Consider the following 23,835-nt stretch of genomic DNA (forward strand, 5'->3'; position numbering starts at 1 on the left):
GAGGAGTGTGTCTGGGTGTGGGACCGTCATCCCATTGAAGGGAGTAACTGTGGTGTTTTGACTGAAATCCAGCAAATGTGGGAGAGAAGAGAGGGGTGAGAGAGAGAAAGAGAGAGAGATTTCCACCCACCCAACAAGGAGACACACTCATAAACAGCAGGCAGACAGAGTGAGAGTCAGAAAGACACAGGATCTCAGGGCAGCAGCAGTTCAAACAGCAACACAGACACAGAGTTTCATTGAGAGAAGATGATTAATTAAAAGGGAGGAAAAGTCATACAGACACACTCCAAGACACAGTACTAAATACAGAGTGTTATCGTCCAGACAGACAAGAAGGAACCAGCTAAACTCAAGAAATACCTTAGCTAGATAGGAAAAGTCTAATAAGGACACACATACAGTACTCTGTATTCCCCCGCACACATACACACCCGGGTGCTGAGCGTGTGTGCGTGTGTGATAGCCAGCGTAAGGAGAAGGGCTGTTCGAACTCAAAAAGTGGAGCATCAGGGAGGAAGGAGGACACGAGTGGATGGATGCCTTTTGCAGACTCAGTGGTCTGGACCCTCTTTGGGTGAGTTTGTGATGTGCTCAGTGACCCTGGACTCAAATGTCTTTGATGGATGTGTGTCTTTTTCTACTAGTAGCTACTTTTAAAGCATATCCCATTCAGTTGTATCATACTTTTAGTGCATAGTAAGTTGGATGTAGCAAATTGTGTGCTGCTTTGATATAAACTATTAGTAATGTATCACTTACTTTGTCTTCCTGAGGCTATTCAACATGTATATGTAAATTTAAGTGTTTAACACAATGTAAAAATTATAATTTGTTTGCCTTTTAAACCTCAGAACTGATATGTTTTACTGACAAAAAAAAACCCATTAGCATTAGCTAATTAGCATGTTGTGCTGGTTTTTACTTTCCATCTCAGAACAACAAAAAAGAAAAGAAAAAATAATAAGCTTGTGTGTAGGAGAGGAAGACAAACATGTTAACCTGTTGATTGGCAGCGCTCAGCTGTGCGATAAGAAAATCCACCTCAGCGTCCACGGACCTTGTCACTTTGCAGCCTGGATGAATGTTAGTTAGTCTAAAGAGAGGGTCCGGTGGGGCATCACGTGTCTGAGCTGAGCTGTCAGTCTGCTCTGTGATTCAGCACAATGAGATGCTGAGAAGTGAGACTGCGTCACACTGAGTAACTGCTGTTGCTGGAAAAGGCTTTTGTATATTAACAAACGTCAAAACAACAGCTGTCAAGCTAAGAAATTAAAAGTAAACTGTACACCATCGAATCTAACCAGCTCTGCCAGGACAATCCAAAGGTACAGAATGCAGTGCTCTTAGCAAGTTTATAAGAAAGCATGGAGACTGTTATTAACTGCAATATTTAACCTCTCACATACTTTTAGAACTACATAATTGCTGACTAAACAATAGGAAGTCATATCATCTTTCTACTTAAGTGGACGTTCACAGTCCAGCTCAGCAGAAGTGCCTTGATTCAGAAACACGTAGCAAGCTTTTGATCAAGGACAAATTTGGAAGGAACCAATTTAGAAACGAACAGTGCATTTAGTATCTTTATCCTAAAATCAAACCAAACCATCCTGTAATTTGGACAACAGGTCAAAGTTTATGGGAAACTGTCAGGAGAGTGATCGTTGATCTCTAAAATTACGGGGTTGCCACAATCGCGTTATGAGCACAATGCTGCTTTTTTTCCTCACAACCAACAGTGCGGGGGTTCACTTAATGAGTGTATTAGCGCACGATTTACATTACAAGGTAGCACCACGTTGCTCCGTCAAAGAGAGAGGTTGTTAAAACAGTTACTTAACAGACTTGCAACACAATAAAAGCCTCTCGAGCCTCCCATTTCACATCCCTGTGTTTGTCAGGTATAAATAGACACCTTACAGCACCCAAGCCTTTGGCATCTATGAGTTTACTGTGACCACTTCAGCCAAGGGTGAGAAACAGGATAAGTACAGAGCAAAACGCACTAGAAAGGGCTCGTAGAGGGTTTTACACTGACCGCAGGAATCAGAAGGGTCTGCGAAAGTAGCCTCCCACTCACCGTCTCCCGAGAAATGTATAACCTAAACTGTTTTTTCTACATCGGTGTGCCCAGAGGTATACAGTGAAAAATTGTTTAATACATAACCGTAGCCAGCGATGCCATGCAGATTTAGATGGGAATACTACCTTTGTAGTAGCGAGCCAGCTTTGATTTGAACCACGTAGCCTACAGTCTGACCATGATTAAAACTCTCAACGTTCCAGTGACTGATGCTAAACTTGTATTAACCACTGTTGGGTTTGATACTTGCCCCCAGAGCTGCAGGAGCATCTTTCTATGTAAAGTGCTTCTCACCTGCCGTGTATCACTTGCCCTGCTGTGGGCAGACGGTTCTTGCATAATGATGCTGCAGCTGCCACCAATTGTGGCCACTCTCCCTTATCCTAGTTGGGAGTCTACCAGCTGAGCCAGACTGCTCCACCATGCTAGAAGCTTTAAAACACTTCCTGTGGTGACTCCGCAAGGCAGTCTCGTTAGCACAGCCAGACACCCTGCCCCTCATTAGACCAGTGAGGTGATAAACAAGGGAAGCAAGACAACAACAGGCCACTTAGCTGCTTGTGTTGCTTTCTTTCAATGTTTGACAAACCCATTCTCGTTCTGCTGATGTTGTTGCATAATCTTTTCTGTACACACCTCATCTGTATGGGCTTAGTCAAAGATTAGTGTAATCCTTGACCTCACAGTTTATTGTGTTGACGCTAAGAAAATAAGAAATAAGAAAACAAGCCAGAGATGTGGTCAGAAAAGTCCCAAACTGACTCAGCCTTTTAGCAAGAAAAGGGCCTCTTCCAACTCACACTCTCTCAGTATTGAGAACAGACACATTTTCTGTGGACTGACTGTGGTTTGAGTCACTGCTGCTTGATGGATGAAACGCAGGAGCTGCACTAAATTTGGATTCCCTGAACTTGGCCCGCGCCAGCTCTCACTGTTGAATGATGAATACATGTCACATTTTGATATCAGTTTCTGGCTCTTTTGTTCTCCAGACTTGAACTTTTGAATTTCTTAATTTCTCCCTTTTGCAGGACTGGAACCGCACATGGTACACAGCCAACCCTGATTTGACCCAGTGTTTCCAGAACACAGTCCTGGTGTGGGTTCCCTGTATTTATCTGTGGTTGCTAGCTCCTTTCTATTGCCTTCACCTCTACTGCCATGACAGCGGACGCATTCAGATGTCCTGCCTCTGTGCTGCCAAAATGGTGAGAGTCTGACCAGTTTTTATTGTATTTAAGATTTTTCCCATGGCTATAAAAGGTACAAAACAACTACTGTTTTTTTTTTTCTCAACAAGATTCCCAACATCAGCAGAAACATAGTGGCAAATGTGAAGTGTGTACATCCGTAAAGTTTTTCAGATCAGTCTCCCATCACTTTGCTGTCCTGCTTAGGTACTGGGTTTCTTGCTGGCCTCCTTTGGTTTTGTGGAGTTCTTCTACATCTTACTAGAGAGGAGTCAGGACATCCAGCATCACATGGTCTTCCTACTCAGCCCCATCATACGCAGCATGACTGTGGTAAATCTTTCTTTCATTTTTTGGGGGGGCATCTATATCTGGCCAAATCAAGCTCAAACTATTTTAATTTTATGTTTTGCTGTAAAAAAGCGTACTGTCAGGAGTGGAGCTGTAACCTCATGCAATCTTTAAACTGCACAACACACTGTTATTAGCGGAGGATGCACAGCATGCTAGAAGTAAAATAAGTTGGTTTTCAAAATGTATAATGGCTTACACTACATCAGTGTGAGAAAGCTTTTCCTCATACACAGAAACCACTCACTGTAGTGAGTGCTAAGTGTAGACAACATCGTACAAAAACCTGCATAGGCTAAATGCTGCTGACATCTAATTGTTATGATATTAAAGAATGGAGTGCTGTAGGAATAAGTCCTAAAAGCCTGAAATCTGTTTTTTTGAACATCTCGTTCACACTTTTTGTAATATATAAGGTTTTTGTGAAAGGGTTTTTGGTTAAATCCCTGTAGTCGAGTCAAGGTCAAAAGATTTTCATGTTTTGTTCTCCGCTGTAAAATAAAAAAATAAATACCACACTAGCGCTATTTTAGAGCTCTTAAGCATCTTAAAAAAGGGTGTTACTAGCAGGTGGCTCAATGATCCTACAATTGTCGTTGGAAACATTATGCATCATCATGTCAGATACAGCGACTCATTTGCTTAATAATCCATCTTTACCCCCTGTTATTGAAAAATGGTTTTCATCTGTGTAGCTCATTTTGCTGAACAACACATATATATACGTATTACAAACGTGTGTTTTTTTCTGCAAAAAATCTAAATTCCAATGGAAAAATCCCTTTGACTTTTGGTAGAGGGAACCAGAAAGATACTAACTTCTAGTTTGTCCTTCCAAAAACTGCATCCCTACAGCACACACCGTCAGTGATCAGCAAGAAAGCTGTGCTTACATCCTGACAGTGTCAAGAAACTGTGACACTGTGTCTTGAATGTTTAATATTCCTTTCAAAATCTTGTTCAGGATGTAAGCACAGCTTTCTTGCTGATGTGTTGAGCCGTGCCACATATTTGTTGCTCTAACTGTGCATTTTGACAGCTCTAAATAATTCAGCCTGCGTCTATCAACCTCAGATGTCAAAACATATAGAGAGTATGTTGGCCAGACACTAAGGTGCAAAGATGTGCAAGCAGGGGTAGTTTTACATTGCTTAGGTTAATGCAAATATAACAGTGACTTGTAAATACAGTCATCACTTATAGGGGAGCAGAGTTCGTATGTAATGACCTCAAATATTATTTGATGTGGACCTTAGTGTGTGGATGTGCAAAGTTTCAGTGCAATGAAATATGTAACTGTCCAGTGAAAGACTATATGTCACAAAGATTGTTGATACAACGTCATATTTCAGCTATTTCTGTACGCGAAATGTAAACTCAGTGAAGGAGCTTATCTTTTCCTACAGTATATACTTGAATGGTGGTAGCAGTGAAATTCATATGAATCTCTTCCAGCCTTCTGGTTTATCTTTAAAAAACACAAAACCACCTAATACAAAGGTGACGACACACAATTGTAGCCTATGGTAAAAGTAATTACACAGAAAGATTGAGTCTTTATATAGGCTACAGGTGTACTGTTGAAGGGCAATTCTGAAGCCAGTTTCTTCCTTAAGCGCCATTGTTCTGACCAAAACTGTATTTAAGATGCGACACGTTTAATTGTATTGCCACTGTAGAAAGGAAGAAAAGATGAAGGATGAAACATCCATCAAACACACCTTGGAATAAGAACATGACATTTGGAAAACTGTACCCGAGATCTGTAGCAAGCGCACTGATTTGCTTGGATCTGAAAAAAGAGGTCAAACCAAATGTTTAGTTTTGAATAGGCACATGACCTGTGCAGATTTATGTAGACTAGATGAGATCTTTAATCTCTATGAATGTTTGTCTCATTTCACTCCAAACATCTTGAATTTAACATCACCCACTACCTGGATCAGCGTGACACATGGTGGGCTATACAATATTATTTATAGTAGGTAAGGGCTGAGGTGCAATCAGAGATTTTTTTCCAGTAGCTTGTGTTGATGGAAATTGCCCTGAATGTTTCTCAGAACATTGATCCCACTCATTTTCAGATTTTAAATGATACTTTACTGATGATTATGTGCAAACAGAGGAAGGGTGCAGTTCACCACCTGGGTGGCATGAAGTTTAAAATTTTGTTTATCTTATACAAAAGAGATATGAGAATTACAATGCCATCCATGGGTCCTGGGCCCAGATAGGACGCCTTTCTATGGTCCAGTGACTCTCTAAAACCGACCTACAGAGCTGTATAGATTTACTCACAAGGTTCCTTGTGTCTGCAGCCGTATACAGGTCCTGCACAGTCCCCCTCTCTCCAAGTCAGACAGCCTTGCCCACCTGTGGTCTTTTCAGACTCCTGAGTAAATACCAGCACGTGTTTGGGTGAAAATACACTGAGACGTCTATTGTATCGAGGGGATATATTTCAAAACAGAATTTATTTTGGGGATGTAATTTATCACACCAGAGCGGGAGACAATAAACGTCCACTAAATCATATTAAGAACATGTCATCAATCTTTAAATCTTCTTTCCAGACCTATCTTTATTAAAGGATATAATTTTCGAGATCGTGATTGTATCCGCCCACTACTGCCCGCTCTCTGGGTGCAGGCACTGTGCTCTTGTTGCTCTGACCAACTTGTTTTGTTGCTCTTAAAGTCAAATGAATCTATGGGAACACTTTTGCCTGAGTCAGACAGCCCAGAAATGAACCACTGTTAATATCGATGAGAAGGACAACCGTGACACTGACTGTATAATCAGCAATACCATGACGTAAAGCTTCTATTCCTTCCTCAGCACTGCACACTTCCCATATAATTATAAGCTATGGTTATGATTCAGGGCGCAGTGATTGACTTAGTTCCACCCACTGGTTTGCAGAAATATTACAAGTCAGAGGGGAAGGCTGGGAGTAGGAGGGACTTTACATTCAGCTACTGACCCAAGGCCATTCACATTCTCTTCACTAGACCGGAGCTGAGGCAACCTCAACTTCATCTATTCAGAAATCTGGACAAGAAGATTCATGCTATTGGCTTGGTACTACTCTCTCACATACTGCAGCTCTAATAGATGTGGTACACATGTAGTCATGTCAAGTTACTCGTTTATTAAAGTTGCATGTATCAATATTTTTATGCCCATAATATTATGTAATGTGAAAGCAGTCCCTGGCGATTAATTCATCACGGTGGAGATTTTTAGTTTTTTAGGCGTAATTTTTTGTTTGTTTGTTGCCCGGCTTACAACTTTAGTGTTTCTGAATCATTACTCTCATTAATTTTCTTTTCCAGCAGAAAAAGTAGGCTACTGTTTTCCAGAAAAAATAATTAGCATAAAGCCACTGTCCACCACGTGCCCAGCGCCAAATGGCACATAAGGTTAGCGATTAGTTGTAGTGAACATAGTGGAGCATTTAGCAGCTAAAGAACCAGATATTGTAGGTACAGTGAAAATGTGAAAATACTATAAGTGAAAGTAAAACTTAAACTTTCTTGTGTTGAAAACCATTCAAGTAAAAGTAAAAATGTAAAAAGCTGCACAGATTAGTAACTACATCCAATCGGGATGTTTCCATCCCCTAAGCACATACAGTTCTTGGATATTCATATGCTTGGATTTAGCATTTTGCCCCTGTGTTCACACTCTCTCTATATAGCTCTGCCTTTAGCTCCAACTGCCCAAAGACATTCAAGTCAGGTTTGACAGAAGGCTCTAAATTTCCTATAGGCAGGGGCATGTCTGTCTCTTCTTCGATGGACTGGCAGTAATCAAATGTGTAGGACAAAGCGTTAGAAGGTAATGAAAAAAAAAGGTATAATCACCCCAAAACCAAACAAACAAGAACCCTTGATGTTGTTTACATCAACCAGGACACATAAAGATATTTGCCCTGTTTTCCACCACATGATAATCTGCACACATCTCCACATGCAAGACTTATATAATTCCCAAACCACTTTAGTTTATAACAGGACAGTGCTGTGGTTCATCCCCAAGAAACCAATGTGGCATTCATTATGAAACCTATACCCACTTTCACCCCACTTACGGATGAGCTGGCATGGCAAAGTGACGTCTCACTTGGCCAACCACTCAGAAAGGGACCAATTACAGTGGTTCAACGGTAGATGTGTGACATATGTGAGCCTAGAGAGACAACCATGACCAAGCTCTAAATCAGTCTTATCCTGAGGCAACATTATTATATTTTGTTTTTATAAGAGTAAAGGGCATAAAAATATTTATCAATGTGTGCACAAGATGCCAGGTACCATACATGTGTCATTTACATATGCACCAATGGCAAGGGAAATCCCAGAAACCTAGGTTGTTTCTCAAAACATTGGCAGCTCAAAAAGGGAACATAGCATTATACTTCCTTCAGTATTTGAAGTCGAGTTCCATTAAATGGGAGTTTTGAAAGATTTTCACAGAGTAAGTACATATTTTCTTTGGCTCTATGGCTGAATTATTTCCTCTCCTGTGCACCAGAACCACACACGTGAATTCTCAAACTAAGTGTTCTTGTCCCTCTGTATGTCTTTGTCTAGATCCTGGCATTATGCATCATCCAGTTGGAAAGAATCAGAGGCTGCCGTTCCTCTGTGTTCCTCTTCCTGTTCTGGGTCTTGGCTGTTGTCTGTTCCCTCGTTCCTCTCAGAGCTAAGATCCAGCTGGCCTTGGATGAGGTATGTAGTTGATCTAATGATTCACTATTAGCAATATTCTGTTCTGTACTGTTAAATAGAAATATAATCACCATGCCCCATGTATTTACCCAATGCTATATAAGTCAAACATCCAAATCTCCTTTTTTATATGGAAAATCTGAAATAAATCGAAATTTAAGTGTTTGTCAGGTTTGAACTCACTGAACCCGAAGTGTTAAAACACTGTGCAGGAATATCTAATCAGGTTTTCTCCTACCCGTAGTCTAGACACAAGTCTCCAGCAGCACAGAGATATACACATACCCTGTGTCAGCAAAGAGTTTATATTTCATCCCCCAATTTTAACCAAGGTAACCTAAAGTTACCAAGTGCTGGAGGATGACACTGCCAATTCTGGTCAAGTCTGTGTGTGTTTACGTTTTCGTTTTCTTCCTGTGTCCCCTGTCAGACACTGCAATCATTGTTGTATGGGGTAAGTTTCTATTTCTGTGAACACAGCCATGGGGCAGTCACATTAGCATTTCTATAAACACACACACTCTCACTCACACACACACACACACATATCCATATTTCTGTTTTATCGTTCTCAATGTGACATTCCCACACTTCTTGGAGGAGAGTAATGATGGCCCTTGGATAAATGCTGGTGAGACATGGCAGCCCAGGGTCAGACCAGAGGAACGCCAGTGCTGTGTTTATGAGCCTACACTGCTGTAAACACAGCCAGATGGAAATCTATGCATCCACACATAATGCAAGGCCACTTAAGATTTAGACACATATGTTTTCATTTCATGCGACAACATGCGCATAAAGGATACACGAGACAACAAAACATTTCTCCTCCATTTACATCTTGGAGAACCCAATTCCTATGCCCAACTCCTGTTAAACCCAAATCTAAGCGTTAGGGAAATGTGTTTAGTTTTTTTTAGGTGATGATATTGATATACCAACAACTTCTTACTATAGGGGCTGATATCTGAGCTATTGCAGCACAAGTTTCTCTCTGCGATATAAAAAAATGTTCATTAGTGTGTGAGATGTAACAGGTAAAAGAACAAAACTAATGCTAAACTGATCAGCAGTTTTCTGCTCACGTATACATGTCGTACTGAAGACGTTTCTAAATATTTATAAAGAAAGTGCCTAAATCATATAGTGGGGGAGATGGACTGAGTTGACAGAGTTCATGTTTATGGACACTGGCCATTCTTAGTCGCTTGACCTAAATTTTTCTCTCCCACTCTGCGACCACCCTGAGCCTGTTTTTCACTGTGTGGGCAGGTCCATTTGGCCCCTTCATATCTCCTGTCTGGGCAGAGCACCACACTTTTCAGAAAAATAAAAAATTGTTCTACTGTTTACCATGGCCCTGACTTTCACGGATACACATATGGGTGCACAACAGACCGGTTGTGGCGGTGGCATTGACCCAGTAGTAAACAATTCCTGTGCCAAAACCCACAATTTCTGTATGTCAAGAACAACATGTGACTCCTGCATTTCACAAAAGTCGAGTGGTTAATATCACAGCTGCACCCTTGATTGAAAGTAAGGGTGCTGGTTTGTAAAACCACAATCTCCTTGTTTACAGATATGACTGCTTGGCGTGACTGAAAGGCAGCTTTAACTATTGCTTCATTTATATAAAGTCCACCATTAAAGACTATGGGTTTTTGACCATATTCAACTTAAAGATCCAAAATACTCTTTATTATGTCTGCGATCTCAACATTTAAACCATATCCTCTGCTATACAGTGTGTAAACATGGGAAAAGTCACAGTGAATTTAGTGTTGTTCTGAAATGGCACACAAAGCCACAGTGCAGATAAATGGCACAGTAAACCACAGGAGGTTGTGTGATTGGTCAATATGAAAAAAGCAAAGCACATTTTGATCCTGTGCAAAATCCTATTTCTGGAATTAAGAACAATGTTATTTTTCTTTGGCATGTGCTCAACAGAGAAGCCAATTAAATTTATTGGTTTCAAATATAAAACTGGACTTATCTGGTATAGCTTATAGGAAACAATAAAAAAGCTAGACTTTTTTAAGCTTAGTTTATCTGAGGATGTATAATTTTTTAAACTTGCAGTACAGTACGGTGATCTGTATTTTTGTATTTATTCCACAGGGCATTGCCTCGGACATCGTACGATACCTCGCCTTCTTCTCCTACTTCACAATCCAACTGGCCCAGCTCTTCCTGAGCTGTTTTGCTGACCATCCTCCAGAGGGTAAAACAGTTTTGGATAAGGTGAGCAGAGGGGAATGTATCCCACTTCCGTCAAAATGCCTGCTCCGATCCTATACCCAGGACAGTAAATGCCTGAGAAGCTATCTTGTGGTTTTCGACTTTTGTTGTCAAGACATTATTCTCCCATTTGGAGGAAATGATGTGACTCACATCCCTCCCTTCTTCCTGTCTCACTCTCACTTCACCGCTTTGGCTTCCTATGAGCGGAGTGTGAATGAGTGCGTGTGTGTTTAACATTGTTCTCCTGCATACCTTCGACACAACTCACTTACTTCAGTGGTGGGTAAAATAACGACTGCTGCTTTGAATCCATTTTATTGCAGTGTGGTCAAACGGCAAAAACATTTTTCTATACAGACCACCAAACGTGACAAAAGCTTTGTAAGCTCAGTATAGCACAAGTGTTGCAGGACAGCTGACAAGTGAATGAAAATGAAGTTCTAATCAACGAAAACAGAAATGTGATATAATACGTCCCTTGGAGATAAACAAAATAGCTGGAAAAGTCCCTAAGAAACACTGGTGGCAAGGGGCTGAGGGTGCAGAGGCCACAGTATGACGTGGTGGACACACCCATTGGTCGCTCCTTGGTGTGTCCTTCTCTTCTTCCTCCTCCTCCTCCTCCTCGTCTCTGCTCTATGGTCTGGTCTGGAGTTACTCACAGGAAAAGAGGAAGAGGGGATGAAGAGCAAGAGTGCTGGTAATGGGGAGTGTAAACAGCCTGGTGAGGGGGTGGCAGGGTTAGACCGATGCCATAAAGTATGCATGAGAAGACACTCTGTGCGCCTTTGTGTATCCACTTGTCGGACAGTTTTGATGACACATTTCCGCTCTGTCTGCACTAGACCACAAAACGTCATCTTCACCCTGCACTAACACTGAACTCTATTTATTCTGTCATGTGGGAGTTCATGGCCTTTCCACCCCACAGCGGGCCACCTAACAGTACAGCATTGTTGACACAGTGTCGTTAGATTAACTTTTTTAAATGCACCCCTCACATCTGCAGCTCTCTGTGAAGCCGTGTATTTCTCGAAAGCCTTGAATCAGTGAGAGATTTACAGCGAAAACAACAGTGAGTGTGATCTTTAATCTGTTGCAGAATCCCTGTCCAGTGAAAGATGCATCTTTCCTGTCAAAGATTCTCTTCTGGTGGTTCACTGGGTAAGATGGTTCTTCAAAAGCCCTCATTTTTAGACTCACTACAGCAACAGTGTGTGCTTGTTTACAATAATATGTGTTTTCTTGGAGATTATGTGTGTGACTCATCTCAGCGCTCCCTTCTCAGGCTTGTTGTGAAAGGATATCGCACACCACTGACAGCAGAGGACCTGTGGACACTGAGGGATGAAGATACGTCCCACAAGATCATCTCTGAGCTGCAAGAGGACTGGACAGCTGAATGCGCCAAGTTGCAAAAGTAACAATTGATAATCAATTTCTGACTTTTTAAAGAGGCACCCTAGAGATTTATCATATGCATTATTGTTATGTAGGGTACACATTAAGTACAGATTTTAAAAAGAGGTTTATATATGTGAAGGTTCCAAAAACAAAGTGTGTTATTTAAAACAACATGTGCAGGACATTCACATCTTGACTTTCATATTTCCTCAGACTCATATGGTTTTCTATTTTGCTTTTCAAGCTTGTGACACATTACAGTTTTCTCTCTTTTGTCATAGCTTAACAAACAAACAATCAATTCCATTTTATTGCTGTGTGGTCAAACGTCAATATGGTACTGGTTAAATTAATGACCTAAGCAGTACATGACTTAGTCATGATTTTGGTAAATTTGAATTCAGGATATCTCATTACCAGAGACATTCAGGGCCAAATATAGTTACAAAAAGTTCATGTGAGGACATACAGTACCACAATGTCAGTGTTATTTTCAGGGCTTGTTAACATGATCCAGCACTTTGAAGATCCGTTGTTAAGTCCAATAATTATCTCAGCACATAATGCTGCTTACTGCTGTTGGAGAATTCTTGTGTCCATCTGTGACTTATTTTAAACGGTCTGTTTGACTTTAAAAAGTTGATAGGTACCAGGACTATGTTGAGGAATTTCTGAAACAGATGCCTTGTCTATAACTGTGCCTTTTCTTACTTGTGGCAGGCAGGAGAAGGCCTTGGCATCGGGTGTGGCGCTGGGGACCAGGCTGCCAGAACAAGCGCAGCTCCTCAGGAAGCTGCAGAAGGAGCAGAGCTATGGTTTCTTCCTGCTCAGAACTCTGGCACGCAAGTTTGGTCCATACTTCCTGAACGGGACACTGTGCATCATATTCCATGACGCCTTCATGTTTGCCATTCCCCAAGTGCTTAGGTAAGACTTGAGGAGAAAGTGCACCTAAGCCCAGATCTGCTCTCAACATGAGTGGAGTCTGGCAATAAGTGGCTGTGGTGTGACTTGCCAGTGTTTGGAAATATTAGCTGTATCTCAACCCAGTCTTACAAGGCTCAGGGGTATTTGGTTTGCGGTGCTGACAGCCCGAAAATAACATTGGTGTGTGCTGAATGGTTAGCATCAAGATAGAAATCAGGCGGTTGTACTTTGATAGCAAGATGTTCTCAATAACATTCCACATAATAGGGTTACTATTGCAAGTAACTGTGTCATTATGTTTGGAATGAGATGTTGTTGCGTTTTTCACATATAACGTTTTCAGTGTTCGGAGTTCCACAAACCAAAATGGCATTGGCTGCACTGTACTGTATTAAGTTGCCGTCAGTACTTTCAACCAGCTCAGCTCAGACTGAAATTACCTGGATGGACATTCATTCAGGCTAAAATAGAAGGAGGTTTTATTGTGTTTTGATGAATAAACATTGTCGCATTAAATTTGGAGATTTAGGTTAAAGTGATCATTTTGCTGGTGAGACTATTTAAAGAAACATTAGTTAAGCACGTTAGGTTAAGCAGCTTGTGGGAAAACAACTACCAGAGGCTAGATAGATAATTATAACTTTAGGGTTTTGCTTTGATTGTCCTATTTCGAATTATTTGCAATACCTGTGACCAATCGACAACAGAAGCTGGCAACCAGGCCACAGCATCCCACTATCCAGACTGGAATGTTGTTGATGCATTGCTCCAAATCAGTGGAAGTGTTAATTACGGTCATGCAGCTGTGAGAAACAAAAGTAGATTGAGACCACAGCCGTCTGCGCTCCAGCATGGAGGACAGGCAGAGAGGGAGAGAGAGGCTCTAAATGGCAGAAATGCAATCGGACCACAATAAGAGAGCCGCCAGCCAAGTGTGAGGGCAGCTCGGCCACAGGCAGTGCACTGTTGTGCAAACCAAGTTACTTTGTGTGGACCAGTCAGCCAGCAGCCACAGTAGCACTCAAGGCTACTGGTTTAAGGCACACAATGAAATTCAAATACTGTCGGGTTAAATGAAAAAACACATTAAAAAAACCTGTCTGTGTCTTTTTGGACTTGCATCATTTGCTACTTCCCACAGGAAGTCAAACACAAAAATAGGATTTAGATACAGTACAGCTTTGACCCTTTAATCGCACACGAGGTCAGACAGGAAAATGAATGTGTGCAAACCACTCATAATACTTGAAATAATTCTCGGCTTTTCGTCCTCCACAGTCTTCTTCTGGGTTTCATGAGAGATGAAGACGCCCCACTGTGGAAAGGCTACTTCTATGCCACTCTTATGTTTCTGCTGTCCTGTCTCCAGTCCCTATTCAACCATCAGTACATGTACACTTGCTTCACAGTGGGAATGAGAGTAAAGACAGCTGTTATGGGCTTGGTTTACAGAAAGGTGTGTAAATGCAGTCACTACCCTCTAAACAACACATAAATGACATCTTAAGTAGCAAAAGCAAAAGTTTTTGTTCCTTCCAGACTGCAAAAGACTACACAACATATGATTAACAGCTTTTACCTCAGATGAATGTTCATCCTAAATCTCTACAAGGCTATAAAATGTTATTGTACACAGTGCACTGCCAGCTAAATGGTTTTGTCTCTTTTATTGTCAATACAGTCTTTGGTGATTAACAGTGCTGCCAGGAGGACTTGCACCGTGGGTGAGATTGTGAATCTGGTTTCTGCAGACACTCAGAAGCTCATGGACTTTGTGGTGTACTTCAATGCAGTCTGGCTGGCTCCTATTGAGATTGTTCTTTGTCTCTTCTTCCTCTGGCAGGTATGTTGAAATTGTATTTTGACACTGACGTTCATTCATGTGCAACTATACTTTAATTGAAAAGCCCCTAACACACTTTATCCTTTCATTTCTTTAGCATCTTGGCCCATCAGCTTTGGCAGGAATTGCCACTGTCATACTGATTTTTCCACTCAACGGATTCATTGCAAAAAAAAGAAGCAAGCTGCAGGTAAAAGCTACTGCAGGAATCCATCACACTTTCACTACAGTAGCCCTGACATCTGGCATGTTGGGATGCCACAGCTGGTTTAGATAGGGGCTGAAGAGCTGTGTGGGTGTTTGGCATGGGTGCTACGCACATTCTCTCTTGTCCTTTTGATGTCTGACCCATATAATGTGTTTGAAAAACAATGACAGGAAAGGGTGGGCAATTTTAGGAAGACGATTTTTCATTTCTTTGGAAAAACATCAGACGGTTCTGTACATTTGGATGCCAATTTAATCGAACTTAAATTTGAATGCAGTGACCACACTCCTGGCCCTTTGTTGTTTCCTTCTCATAAAAATCGCTAAAATCTAACAAGCAATAAATTCTTACCAAATTAAACAACTTTTGTGATGTTCAGGAAAATTACTACAGCTGTTATGAGGGCAGACAAACCCATGTTCACAAATGCATGTGTTTGCTTTGGTCTGGTAATTGTCTTTCCACTTGTTTTAGCTAGGCATTTTTAAGAAAACTGTTCTGTCTGGTCTACAGGAGATCCAAATGAAGTTCATGGACGGCCGCATCAAACTGATGAATGAGATCCTGAATGGAATCAAGATCTTGAAGTTTTATGCATGGGAGAAGGCCTTCCTGGAGCAGGTTTTGGGCTATAGGAAAAAAGAGCTTAAGGCCCTGAAGAAATCTCAGATCCTTTATTCCATCTCCATTGCATCTTTCAACTCCTCTTCTTTCCTGGTAAGAGCTCTGTATAAATGAACACCTACAGTATTATAAATGATTGGCCACAGCATTAGATCCACGAGGTGGTTTTAATGTTGTGGTTTTCAGGGGTCAGAATGGGTCCATGGGGCATGCACCCAGGTCCCAGGGCTGGTTTATGACCAAAACAGAATGAGCTTAACATTTAGTGTCTTTCTTTTTTTTTACTAAGATTGCCTTTTCCATGTTTGGAGTCTATGTGATGCTGGACAACAGGAACGTCCTAGATGCACAAAAAGTTTTTGTCTCGATGGCGCTTATCAACATCCTAAAGACCCCACTTAGTCAGCTGCCATTTGCAATAAGCACAACCATGCAGGTAGGTGATATTTTATCTAATGCTTATGATATTTTTTCTCTTCTGCTTGACGAGGAATATTTACATGGTCCCAGATGATGGATATAGGAGACTTACTGTAACTATCTACTGACTCTGTTTTAGGCTGTGGTTTCCCTGAGACGCCTGGGGAAGTACCTGTGCTCAGAGGAACTCAAAGTGGACAACGTCTCAAAGGCTCCGTTGAGCTCTGGTGAGAGTTCCACCCATGTATAAACTGAACGAATTACTATACTGCACCAAATTTCAACAATTTGGTTCCCATACTGCCCTAAATCATAGGCTGTCATAATCAATATAAGCAGCTCACAAAACGTTGTTGTTTATATCTGTGGCGTACCGCAGTCTTGTATGGATCATGTGCACTGTCACTTCCTGGGTCCCCGGGTGGCTGGTAGACAGGGTAATTATAGGATGTTCCCATATAGTGGTTAAACATAAATCACAGCATGATTTCAGACACATTATGATTCATAGAGAAATGAAAAACAAACTGCACTCTCTGTCTGTGATCTGTCAACACTTCCTAAGACAGCTTGTGAAAAATCAACAGCTCTGCAATTTGCATGATTAAGCAAATTCACTTGTAACTATGCCTAGACTGCACTCTGACATGAAACTTCAAAGGTGAATATTGTTTTGAAAGTCTGTTTACTGCTCAGGCTGAGAGAACATGTCGTGTCATGTGATTAAAATATTTCTTTCATGTTTAGATGGGGATGATGTGGCCATAGAAAATGGTACTTTCAGCTGGTCTGCAGAGGGCCCTCCGTGTCTGAAAAAGTAGGAGTTATTATTAAAAAAAAGACCATAGAAGTACTAACTATACTATGAAATGAAAAGTGACTTACACGATAGTTCACTTTTTGTTGACAGGATCAACGTCCATGTGCCACGAGGTTCCCTTGTTGCTGTGGTCGGACATGTGGGCAGTGGAAAGTCATCTTTATTGTCCGCTATGCTCGGTGAAACAGAGAAAAGAAATGGTTGTGTCACTGTCAAGGTACTAAATTTACGTTACATAAATATATAACTTATATATAACTTCATAAATATTACGTTTAACAGTCTGCCATCTGGCATATGTCTTTCCAGGGCTCTGTGGCATATGTGCCCCAGCAGGCCTGGATCCAGAACGCCACAGTCCAAGACAACATCATATTCGGCCGTGAGAAGCTGAAAACATGGTACCAACGTGTGCTCGAGGCCTGCGCCCTGTTGCCTGATCTGGACATCCTTCCTGCTGGAGATGCTACGGAAATTGGGGAGAAGGTATTTGTTGTGATTTTAAATTACAGTGAATCAGCTTAAATCCTTTCTTGTCTTCAGAGTCATAGCATGTCTTAACTTTCCATGCAGGGACTTAATCTGTCTGGCGGGCAGAAGCAGAGAGTGAGCCTGGCCAGGGCTGTGTACAGGAAGGCTGATGTGTATCTGCTGGATGATCCACTGTCTGCTGTTGATGCACATGTGGGTCAACACATCTTTGACAAAGTCATTGGACCTAAAGGTGTCCTTAGAGACAAGGTAATACATGTAACAAAACCTGCAAAGTGTGATTTTGCTTCCTCACTTGCTGCAACAAAACAAACTATGGGTTTACATCACCATTAAAAACTCTTACATGCACGTGACCCGAGCTATTGCTACTATAATATGAAAACCACTTCTTTGCTGATTTTTTTATTTTAAGAAAGCCTCCATTTAGTGTTGGATTGCGCTTACATTCTATTTTTGAATTGTGTGGCTTGCTATACAGACCCGGATCTTGGTGACCCATGGAATGAGCTTCCTGCCACAGGCTGACCTCATTCTAGTCCTGGTAGATGGAGAAATCACAGAGAGTGGCTCTTACCAGGATCTTCTCAACCGCCATGGTGCCTTTGCTGACTTCATCCACACCTTCGCCAGTACAGAGCGAAAAGAGAGTGCCATACAGAGAAGTAAAGAGACACTGCAGCAATACGTTTAAAATAACACAGTGAAAAATGAATCACTTGACACTTAAGATGTCCTTGTCTTGTAGCTGGTTCCAGGAGGTCTAATGCCCGTCTCAGCATGGTGGACTTCATGCCATTCTCCAGAGACCTCTCACAGGAGCAGCTCATTGGGTGAGTAAAATAAACATGTACACTGTCATTCAGCATCATGTTTATGAAACTGACCTCTGGCCCCTCCACATTCTCCAGCGGTGACACCACTAATACCAACCTGCAGAATATGGAGCCTGTATCTGAAACAGACCAAGAACAGGTACCAGAGGACTTGGGCAAGCTGACTGAGGCTGACAAGGCGCGCACTGGAAGAGTAAGTCACACAAGATTATTCATACTAAAATTTCTTACGGCTGCTATAATCAATAATTGTGTGCTTAATAAAATAAAATGGGTGTTTGAACATCATATAGATAATTTACAGCTGTGGAATCCAAGGATTTCTCACCCAACTCTGCAGTTCCTCTCAGTGCTTTAAAGCTTTACTGCTTCCTTTGGCCCATTGTTTCGGTTTTCCAAACGACAACTTTAATGTTATGGTTCAATCACACAACTTTCATTGTTTTGGTTTTGGCTGCACCAAGCTGCTATTTTCTGAGAGAAAGCAGTGAAATCCCACTGTAAACCACCTGCTCAGTACCTAACAGCTGAGAGTCTAAGATATCCACCAGCAAGTGAACGTAGTGGAGCCTTTAGCAGCAAAAGTTTCCATCAGACATTGGTGGATATGAAATCAGGGCTTAAATGAGAGGTAGTATTAGAATAAATAAAAATACAAAATCTACAATTTTTGATATTGAAGATGCATAAAGATCAAGTAAGTTCTCTAATTCCTTGAAATTAATTTTTTTATTTTGTTATTCTAAAACAGGTAAGGTTGGAGATGTACAAGAAGTACTTCAAGACCATCGGCTTAGCCATCATCATTCCCATCGTCTTCCTGTATGCCTTTCAGCAGGGTGCGTCACTGGCCTACAACTACTGGCTCAGCATGTGGGCTGATGACCCTGTTGTTAATGGCACCCAGATTGACACAGACTTGAAGTTGACAGTGTTTGGGGCTCTGGGCTTTGCACAAGGTCAGTTTGATGTTTTTTGAAATTCACTTGAACAAACACTCACATTGCTTTATTATTTATTGAATAACAGCTCTACTTTCTGTTCAGGTGTTGCTATTTTTGGTACAACCGTGGCCATATCCATCTGCGGCATCATTGCCTCCCGACAATTGCACATGGACCTGTTGATCAACGTGCTGCGCTCTCCAATGTCTTTTTTTGAGTGCACGCCCAGTGGCAACCTACTGAACCGCTTTGCCAAAGAAATTGATGCCATAGACTGCATGGTGCCCGAGGGCTTGAAAATGATGCTAAGCTACGTCTTTAAACTCATGGAGGTCTGCATCATTGTGCTGATGGCAACACCTTTTGCGGCCGTGATCATCCTGCCTCTCGCTTTCCTATATGCTTTTGTCCAGGTATAACCCCCCCCCCTCACACACACTCACACACACACAAACACACACACACTCACACACACACACAAAGAAATCGTTTAAACTCACCACAGATGATTGTGACCTTTATTTTTTCTTTGACAGCATTATGTGAAAAGCAGCTTAGCAAGAGCTGGGTTCCATTACTGTATGTTATTGGAAAGCTCTGGGCTCCAAAACCAACCCTGCTGATTTTTTTATTGAAATATATTTTATTCCCCACCTACTGACATAGATGTTACACATATTCAATTTGAATTATGGGAAAACCCAGGCATTGCAGCATGGTTTCATGCATTAAAGCTGGCATTTTATTTTTCCATTCTGGGCTGCAGAGCTTCTACGTTGCCACATCCTGTCAGCTGCGTAGACTGGAAGCTGTGAGCCGCTCGCCCATCTACACCCACTTCAATGAGACTGTGCAGGGCGCCAGTGTCATCCGGGCCTTCAGAGAGCAGTCCAGGTTTATTCTGCAGGCCAATGAAAGGGTCGACTTCAATCAGACCTCTTACTTCCCCCGATTTGTGGCCACCCGGTGAGATGATATGTCATGATTATAATGTGCTTTAGCTTCATTCATTTACTCAGTTAACAATTTGTAAGGGGTAATGATTCATGCTGTAGGACCATGATTTATACTGTTAAACAGATGACTTGTGGTTTTAGTAATGAGGACACATTTTGGACTTGCCTGCCCACAGCTAAATCAAATGTTACATCCACAGTTGGCTGGCAGTCAATCTGGAGTTTGTTGGTAATGGTGTGGTCTTGGCTGCTGCCATTCTCTCTGTGATGGGAAAAAGCACACTGAGCCCGGGCATCGTTGGCTTGGCTGTGTCACACTCCCTCCAGGTAAGAGATTCTGCTTTATTCAGGTGCACACAGACTTTCATTTACATGCACCACAAGAATTGTGGATGTTAACTCCAGATACACAATGCAACCTTAACTGGAAAAAAAACGAAATGTCAAGGCACTGATCTGCTCGATCAGCAAATTCATTTTCGGTGTGGGAAATAATATTTGGCATAAACCTTTTTGTCTTGGATCTTTCAGGTGACTGGAATCTTGAGCTGGATTGTGAGATCCTGGACCGATGTAGAAAATAACATTGTTTCTGTGGAAAGAGTCAACGAGTATGCTGACACTGCCAAAGAGGTCAGTTTTCCCACCATACACACACACACACAAACAGAGCTGCTTGTAATGTCACCATTTTCAACATTTTACAGTCAGAGGGCTTTTTTTCTTCTCCTCTCATCCTTTATTATTCTCTCCATTAGGCTAGTTGGAGTATAGATGGCAGCTCCCTGCCCCTGGCCTGGCCCCAGAAAGGCAATATCGAGTTCCAGGACTATGGGCTGCAGTACCGTAAAGGCCTTGAGCTGGCTCTGAAAGGCATTACCTTGCATATTCAGGAAAGAGAGAAGGTGATTTATCTTGTGTGTGTGATGGGAAAAAAAATGTTTGCAGTCTTCACCAGTCTTTATCTTGGATCACGTCAATTGGACAATTGTGTCACACATAAATTCTGACATAAAACCTCTTTGTCAGGTTGGAATTGTGGGCAGAACAGGAGCGGGAAAGTCCTCACTTGCCCTGGGAATCTTCAGAATATTAGAGGCAGCAAAGGGAAAGATATTTATAGATGGAATCAACATTGCCGAAATTGGACTCCATGACCTTAGATCGCGGATCACTATCATTCCTCAGGTACGACAGCAGTAATAACAGAAACTGAGCCCTGGCTTTTATCACATAAAGGGTTTGCAATCCATACCCCTTGTAAAATAAGCTGTTCTGAATTTTAAATGTTAAAAGGTCTGTCACCAATGGACAGTTTAGCAATGAATGGCATTTGTTTCTTTCTCTCCCAGGACCCTGTGCTGTTCTCAGGCTCACTCCGGATGAACCTTGACCCCTTTGACACCTACACAGATGAGGAGGTGTGGAGTTCACTGGAGCTCGCTCACCTCAAAACCTTTGTCTCTAATCTGCCCGACAAACTCAACCATGAATGCTCAGAGGGAGGCGAAAACCTCAGGTACATAGTTGATATGACACGTTGCAATGCAGATAAACCACAAGCTTTTGTTTTGACTAAAGTCACTCGCAAATAAATTATTATAAATATATATAAGCATAGCAGTGGGATACAGACAGTCTTTGTCTAATATGTGATTCTGCCCCTCCCTTTCCCATTCTCTTTTGTCTGTGAAGTCTGGGTCAGCGCCAGCTTGTGTGCCTGGCCAGAGCTTTGCTGAGGAAAACCAAAATCCTGGTTTTGGATGAGGCGACAGCTGCCGTGGACCTGGAGACAGACACACTCATCCAGTCAACAATCCGTACGCAGTTTGAAGACTGCACCGTTCTGACCATCGCTCACCGCCTTAACACTATCATGGACTACACAAGGTATGTCACTAAATAGTCGGTTTGGTCAGATGACAGAAACATAATCAGTGACAACAAGTTATTTATCGTGTAAAAATACCAAATAGTCGATGGCTGTGGTGTCTCAAATAAGAAGATTTGCTGCTTTTGTCTGTTTAATGTTTTACTTTGAACTCTTGGGAACCTGTAAAAAGATTAATTTTATACATAAAACTATTAAATGAAAATGTAACTGAAATGGTATTTTTTCTAAATTAATTCATTCTGACATTCTTGGTTGCACAGTTGTGGTTTTTTACATTTAGATATACGCTCACTATATGCCCAGTTATACTTGTTAGATCAATTGTAATGACGAGTAGTGTGTCTAAAACCTGTGTTTCTCCTGTTTTTGCTGCTTCACAGAGTGATTGTTATGGACAGAGGTCACATTTCTGAGATGGACACTCCAGCTAACCTCATAGCACAACGGGGACAGTTTTACCGAATGTGCCGAGAAGCTGGGCTCATCTAGGTCTTCGCTGGGCCGCGTACTATGGAGATGGTGACCTAGCGTACTGATGTGGCACCTTATTTGTGTGGCTCTCCAACAGGTTAAACTGGGCCATTGTAAGATTTCTGGCAGCTCAAAACGCCTCTCCAACGAGGGCATTGTTAATGAATCTCAAGAGCAGCTGCTGAAAGAACCCCTGCAGTTTTGGTCACTTTTTAAAACACAGACAAGCTGTCTTAAGCCAGGCTAAAACATTTTTAACCTCAGATGATGAACATTCAAAATAAAGCTACAGTGAATTGTTGAGAGTCTTGAAACTATAAATATTGTATATAGAATAGAGGAGTCATTTTATTCCACAACTGGATGGTGAAAGACTGGAATGAAAGAGTACCAGACACTTAAGGTTTTTGCATTCTCTTTTTGAATAAGAAATATTATTTTTATAGTTTTTGTAACTGTTTAAAAAGCACAACATATTTTTGAATGTTGTCTCAGGCTTAAACATTGATGTTTACTCACACCTTTTCTGCCTTGTGTACCAAAAAAGAGGCCCTTTTGTTATTGTAAATTTATAGAAATCAAATTTCTTTTCTTGTCCCAGAAACTGGCACAGGAAGGATTCTGACACACTAACCTTTGGTAAGCTAAGCCTGGCAAACGTAAGGGAAGTCTGAGCTGGAAGCAGCCAATTTAAAGTTTTTATATGTCAGGGAAAAAGAAGAAAACATTGAAGGGAGCCAAGACATTAGCAATCGTCCAACTATGCTGCGGCTGTTGTTTATTTTTGTCAAAGTAAACACCTAAAAAAAAGTCAATAGAGACCTTTCTGGTCAAATTTAACCTGACACCGGTAGTGAAAACCACGATGAATGAAGAGAATGTCTCTACAAAACAATTGTGATAGATGTGACTGTCCCTCTGGCTCCACCACACACACTCAGGCCATACATATATGTGCAGAGTTGAAAATATATCAGTATTGTGTTTTTGGTGCTGACATGACATACTGTATATAGTCCATGCTGACCTTTACTCTTGATTCAAAGAAAGAACCCTATGAACTTTTTAAAGAGAAGAGGCATTTACTGTTTTTGTCTTACTGGTTTAGACAATATATTTTAAGAGAAACCCTATAGTTTATTTATGTCTTGACAAAATGTCCTTAAAAGTGTCCTTAAAATACTGAGGATTGTATTGTATTTATACTTTTATTTTATAACAAGCTTGTTAATTTTTCACTGACCATTTACTGTTAATGTACTGTCTTGTACCATACATCATGCTGGACAATAAAAGTTATTTGAAATGATGCTTAGATTTATTTCTGTTTAAGAGGGTGTGGGTTAAAGTCTACAGTATAAATACACATGCCTTTAAAATAAAAAAAAA

At 41.3% G+C, this 23,835-nt stretch overlaps 1 protein-coding gene across 2 annotated transcripts; it reads left to right on the forward strand.

The window, feature by feature from the left end:
* On the forward strand, positions 1-23,755 carry abcc6a (ATP-binding cassette, sub-family C (CFTR/MRP), member 6a). 2 transcript variants are annotated; one of them, XM_067499010.1, is made up of 32 exons: positions 1-577; positions 3,118-3,294; positions 3,484-3,609; positions 8,223-8,360; positions 8,791-8,814; positions 10,485-10,607; positions 11,710-11,771; positions 11,896-12,027; positions 12,732-12,938; positions 14,217-14,394; positions 14,620-14,781; positions 14,879-14,971; positions 15,503-15,706; positions 15,903-16,049; positions 16,173-16,260; positions 16,781-16,850; positions 16,944-17,070; positions 17,163-17,339; positions 17,427-17,594; positions 17,827-18,010; positions 18,094-18,178; positions 18,257-18,374; positions 18,933-19,140; positions 19,228-19,538; positions 19,892-20,091; positions 20,282-20,408; positions 20,613-20,714; positions 20,840-20,986; positions 21,111-21,269; positions 21,434-21,600; positions 21,777-21,971; positions 22,356-23,755. In XM_067499010.1, exons 1-32 carry the CDS (start codon positions 536-538, stop codon positions 22,462-22,464), a joined length of 4,557 nt encoding a protein of 1,518 aa, XP_067355111.1. In that variant the 5' UTR covers positions 1-535; the 3' UTR covers positions 22,465-23,755. The 2 variants fall into 2 exon arrangements, with proteins under 2 accessions (XP_067355111.1, XP_067355113.1); XM_067499012.1 differs by lacking the exon at positions 8,791-8,814 and having other exon boundaries at positions 2-577.
* Positions 23,756-23,835: the final 80 nt, after the last annotated feature.

Source organism: Channa argus, chromosome 3 (assembly GCF_033026475.1).
Source record: "Channa argus isolate prfri chromosome 3, Channa argus male v1.0, whole genome shotgun sequence".
NCBI classification, from domain to species: Eukaryota; Metazoa; Chordata; class Actinopteri; order Anabantiformes; family Channidae; genus Channa; species Channa argus.

What these genes read in the sequence shown, in the direction of transcription:
- abcc6a (XM_067499010.1), top strand. Translation starts at nt 536, where the DNA reads ATGGATGCCTTTTGCAGACTCAGTGGTCTGGACCCTCTTTGG. An exon ending in TCAACTCCTCTTCTTTCCTG is followed by an intron (nt 15,707 to 15,902) that starts GTAAGAGCTCTG and finishes TTTTTTACTAAG; the next exon opens with ATTGCCTTTTCCATGTTTGG. An exon ending in GGCTCTGGGCTTTGCACAAG is followed by an intron (nt 19,141 to 19,227) that starts GTCAGTTTGATG and finishes CTTTCTGTTCAG; the next exon opens with GTGTTGCTATTTTTGGTACA.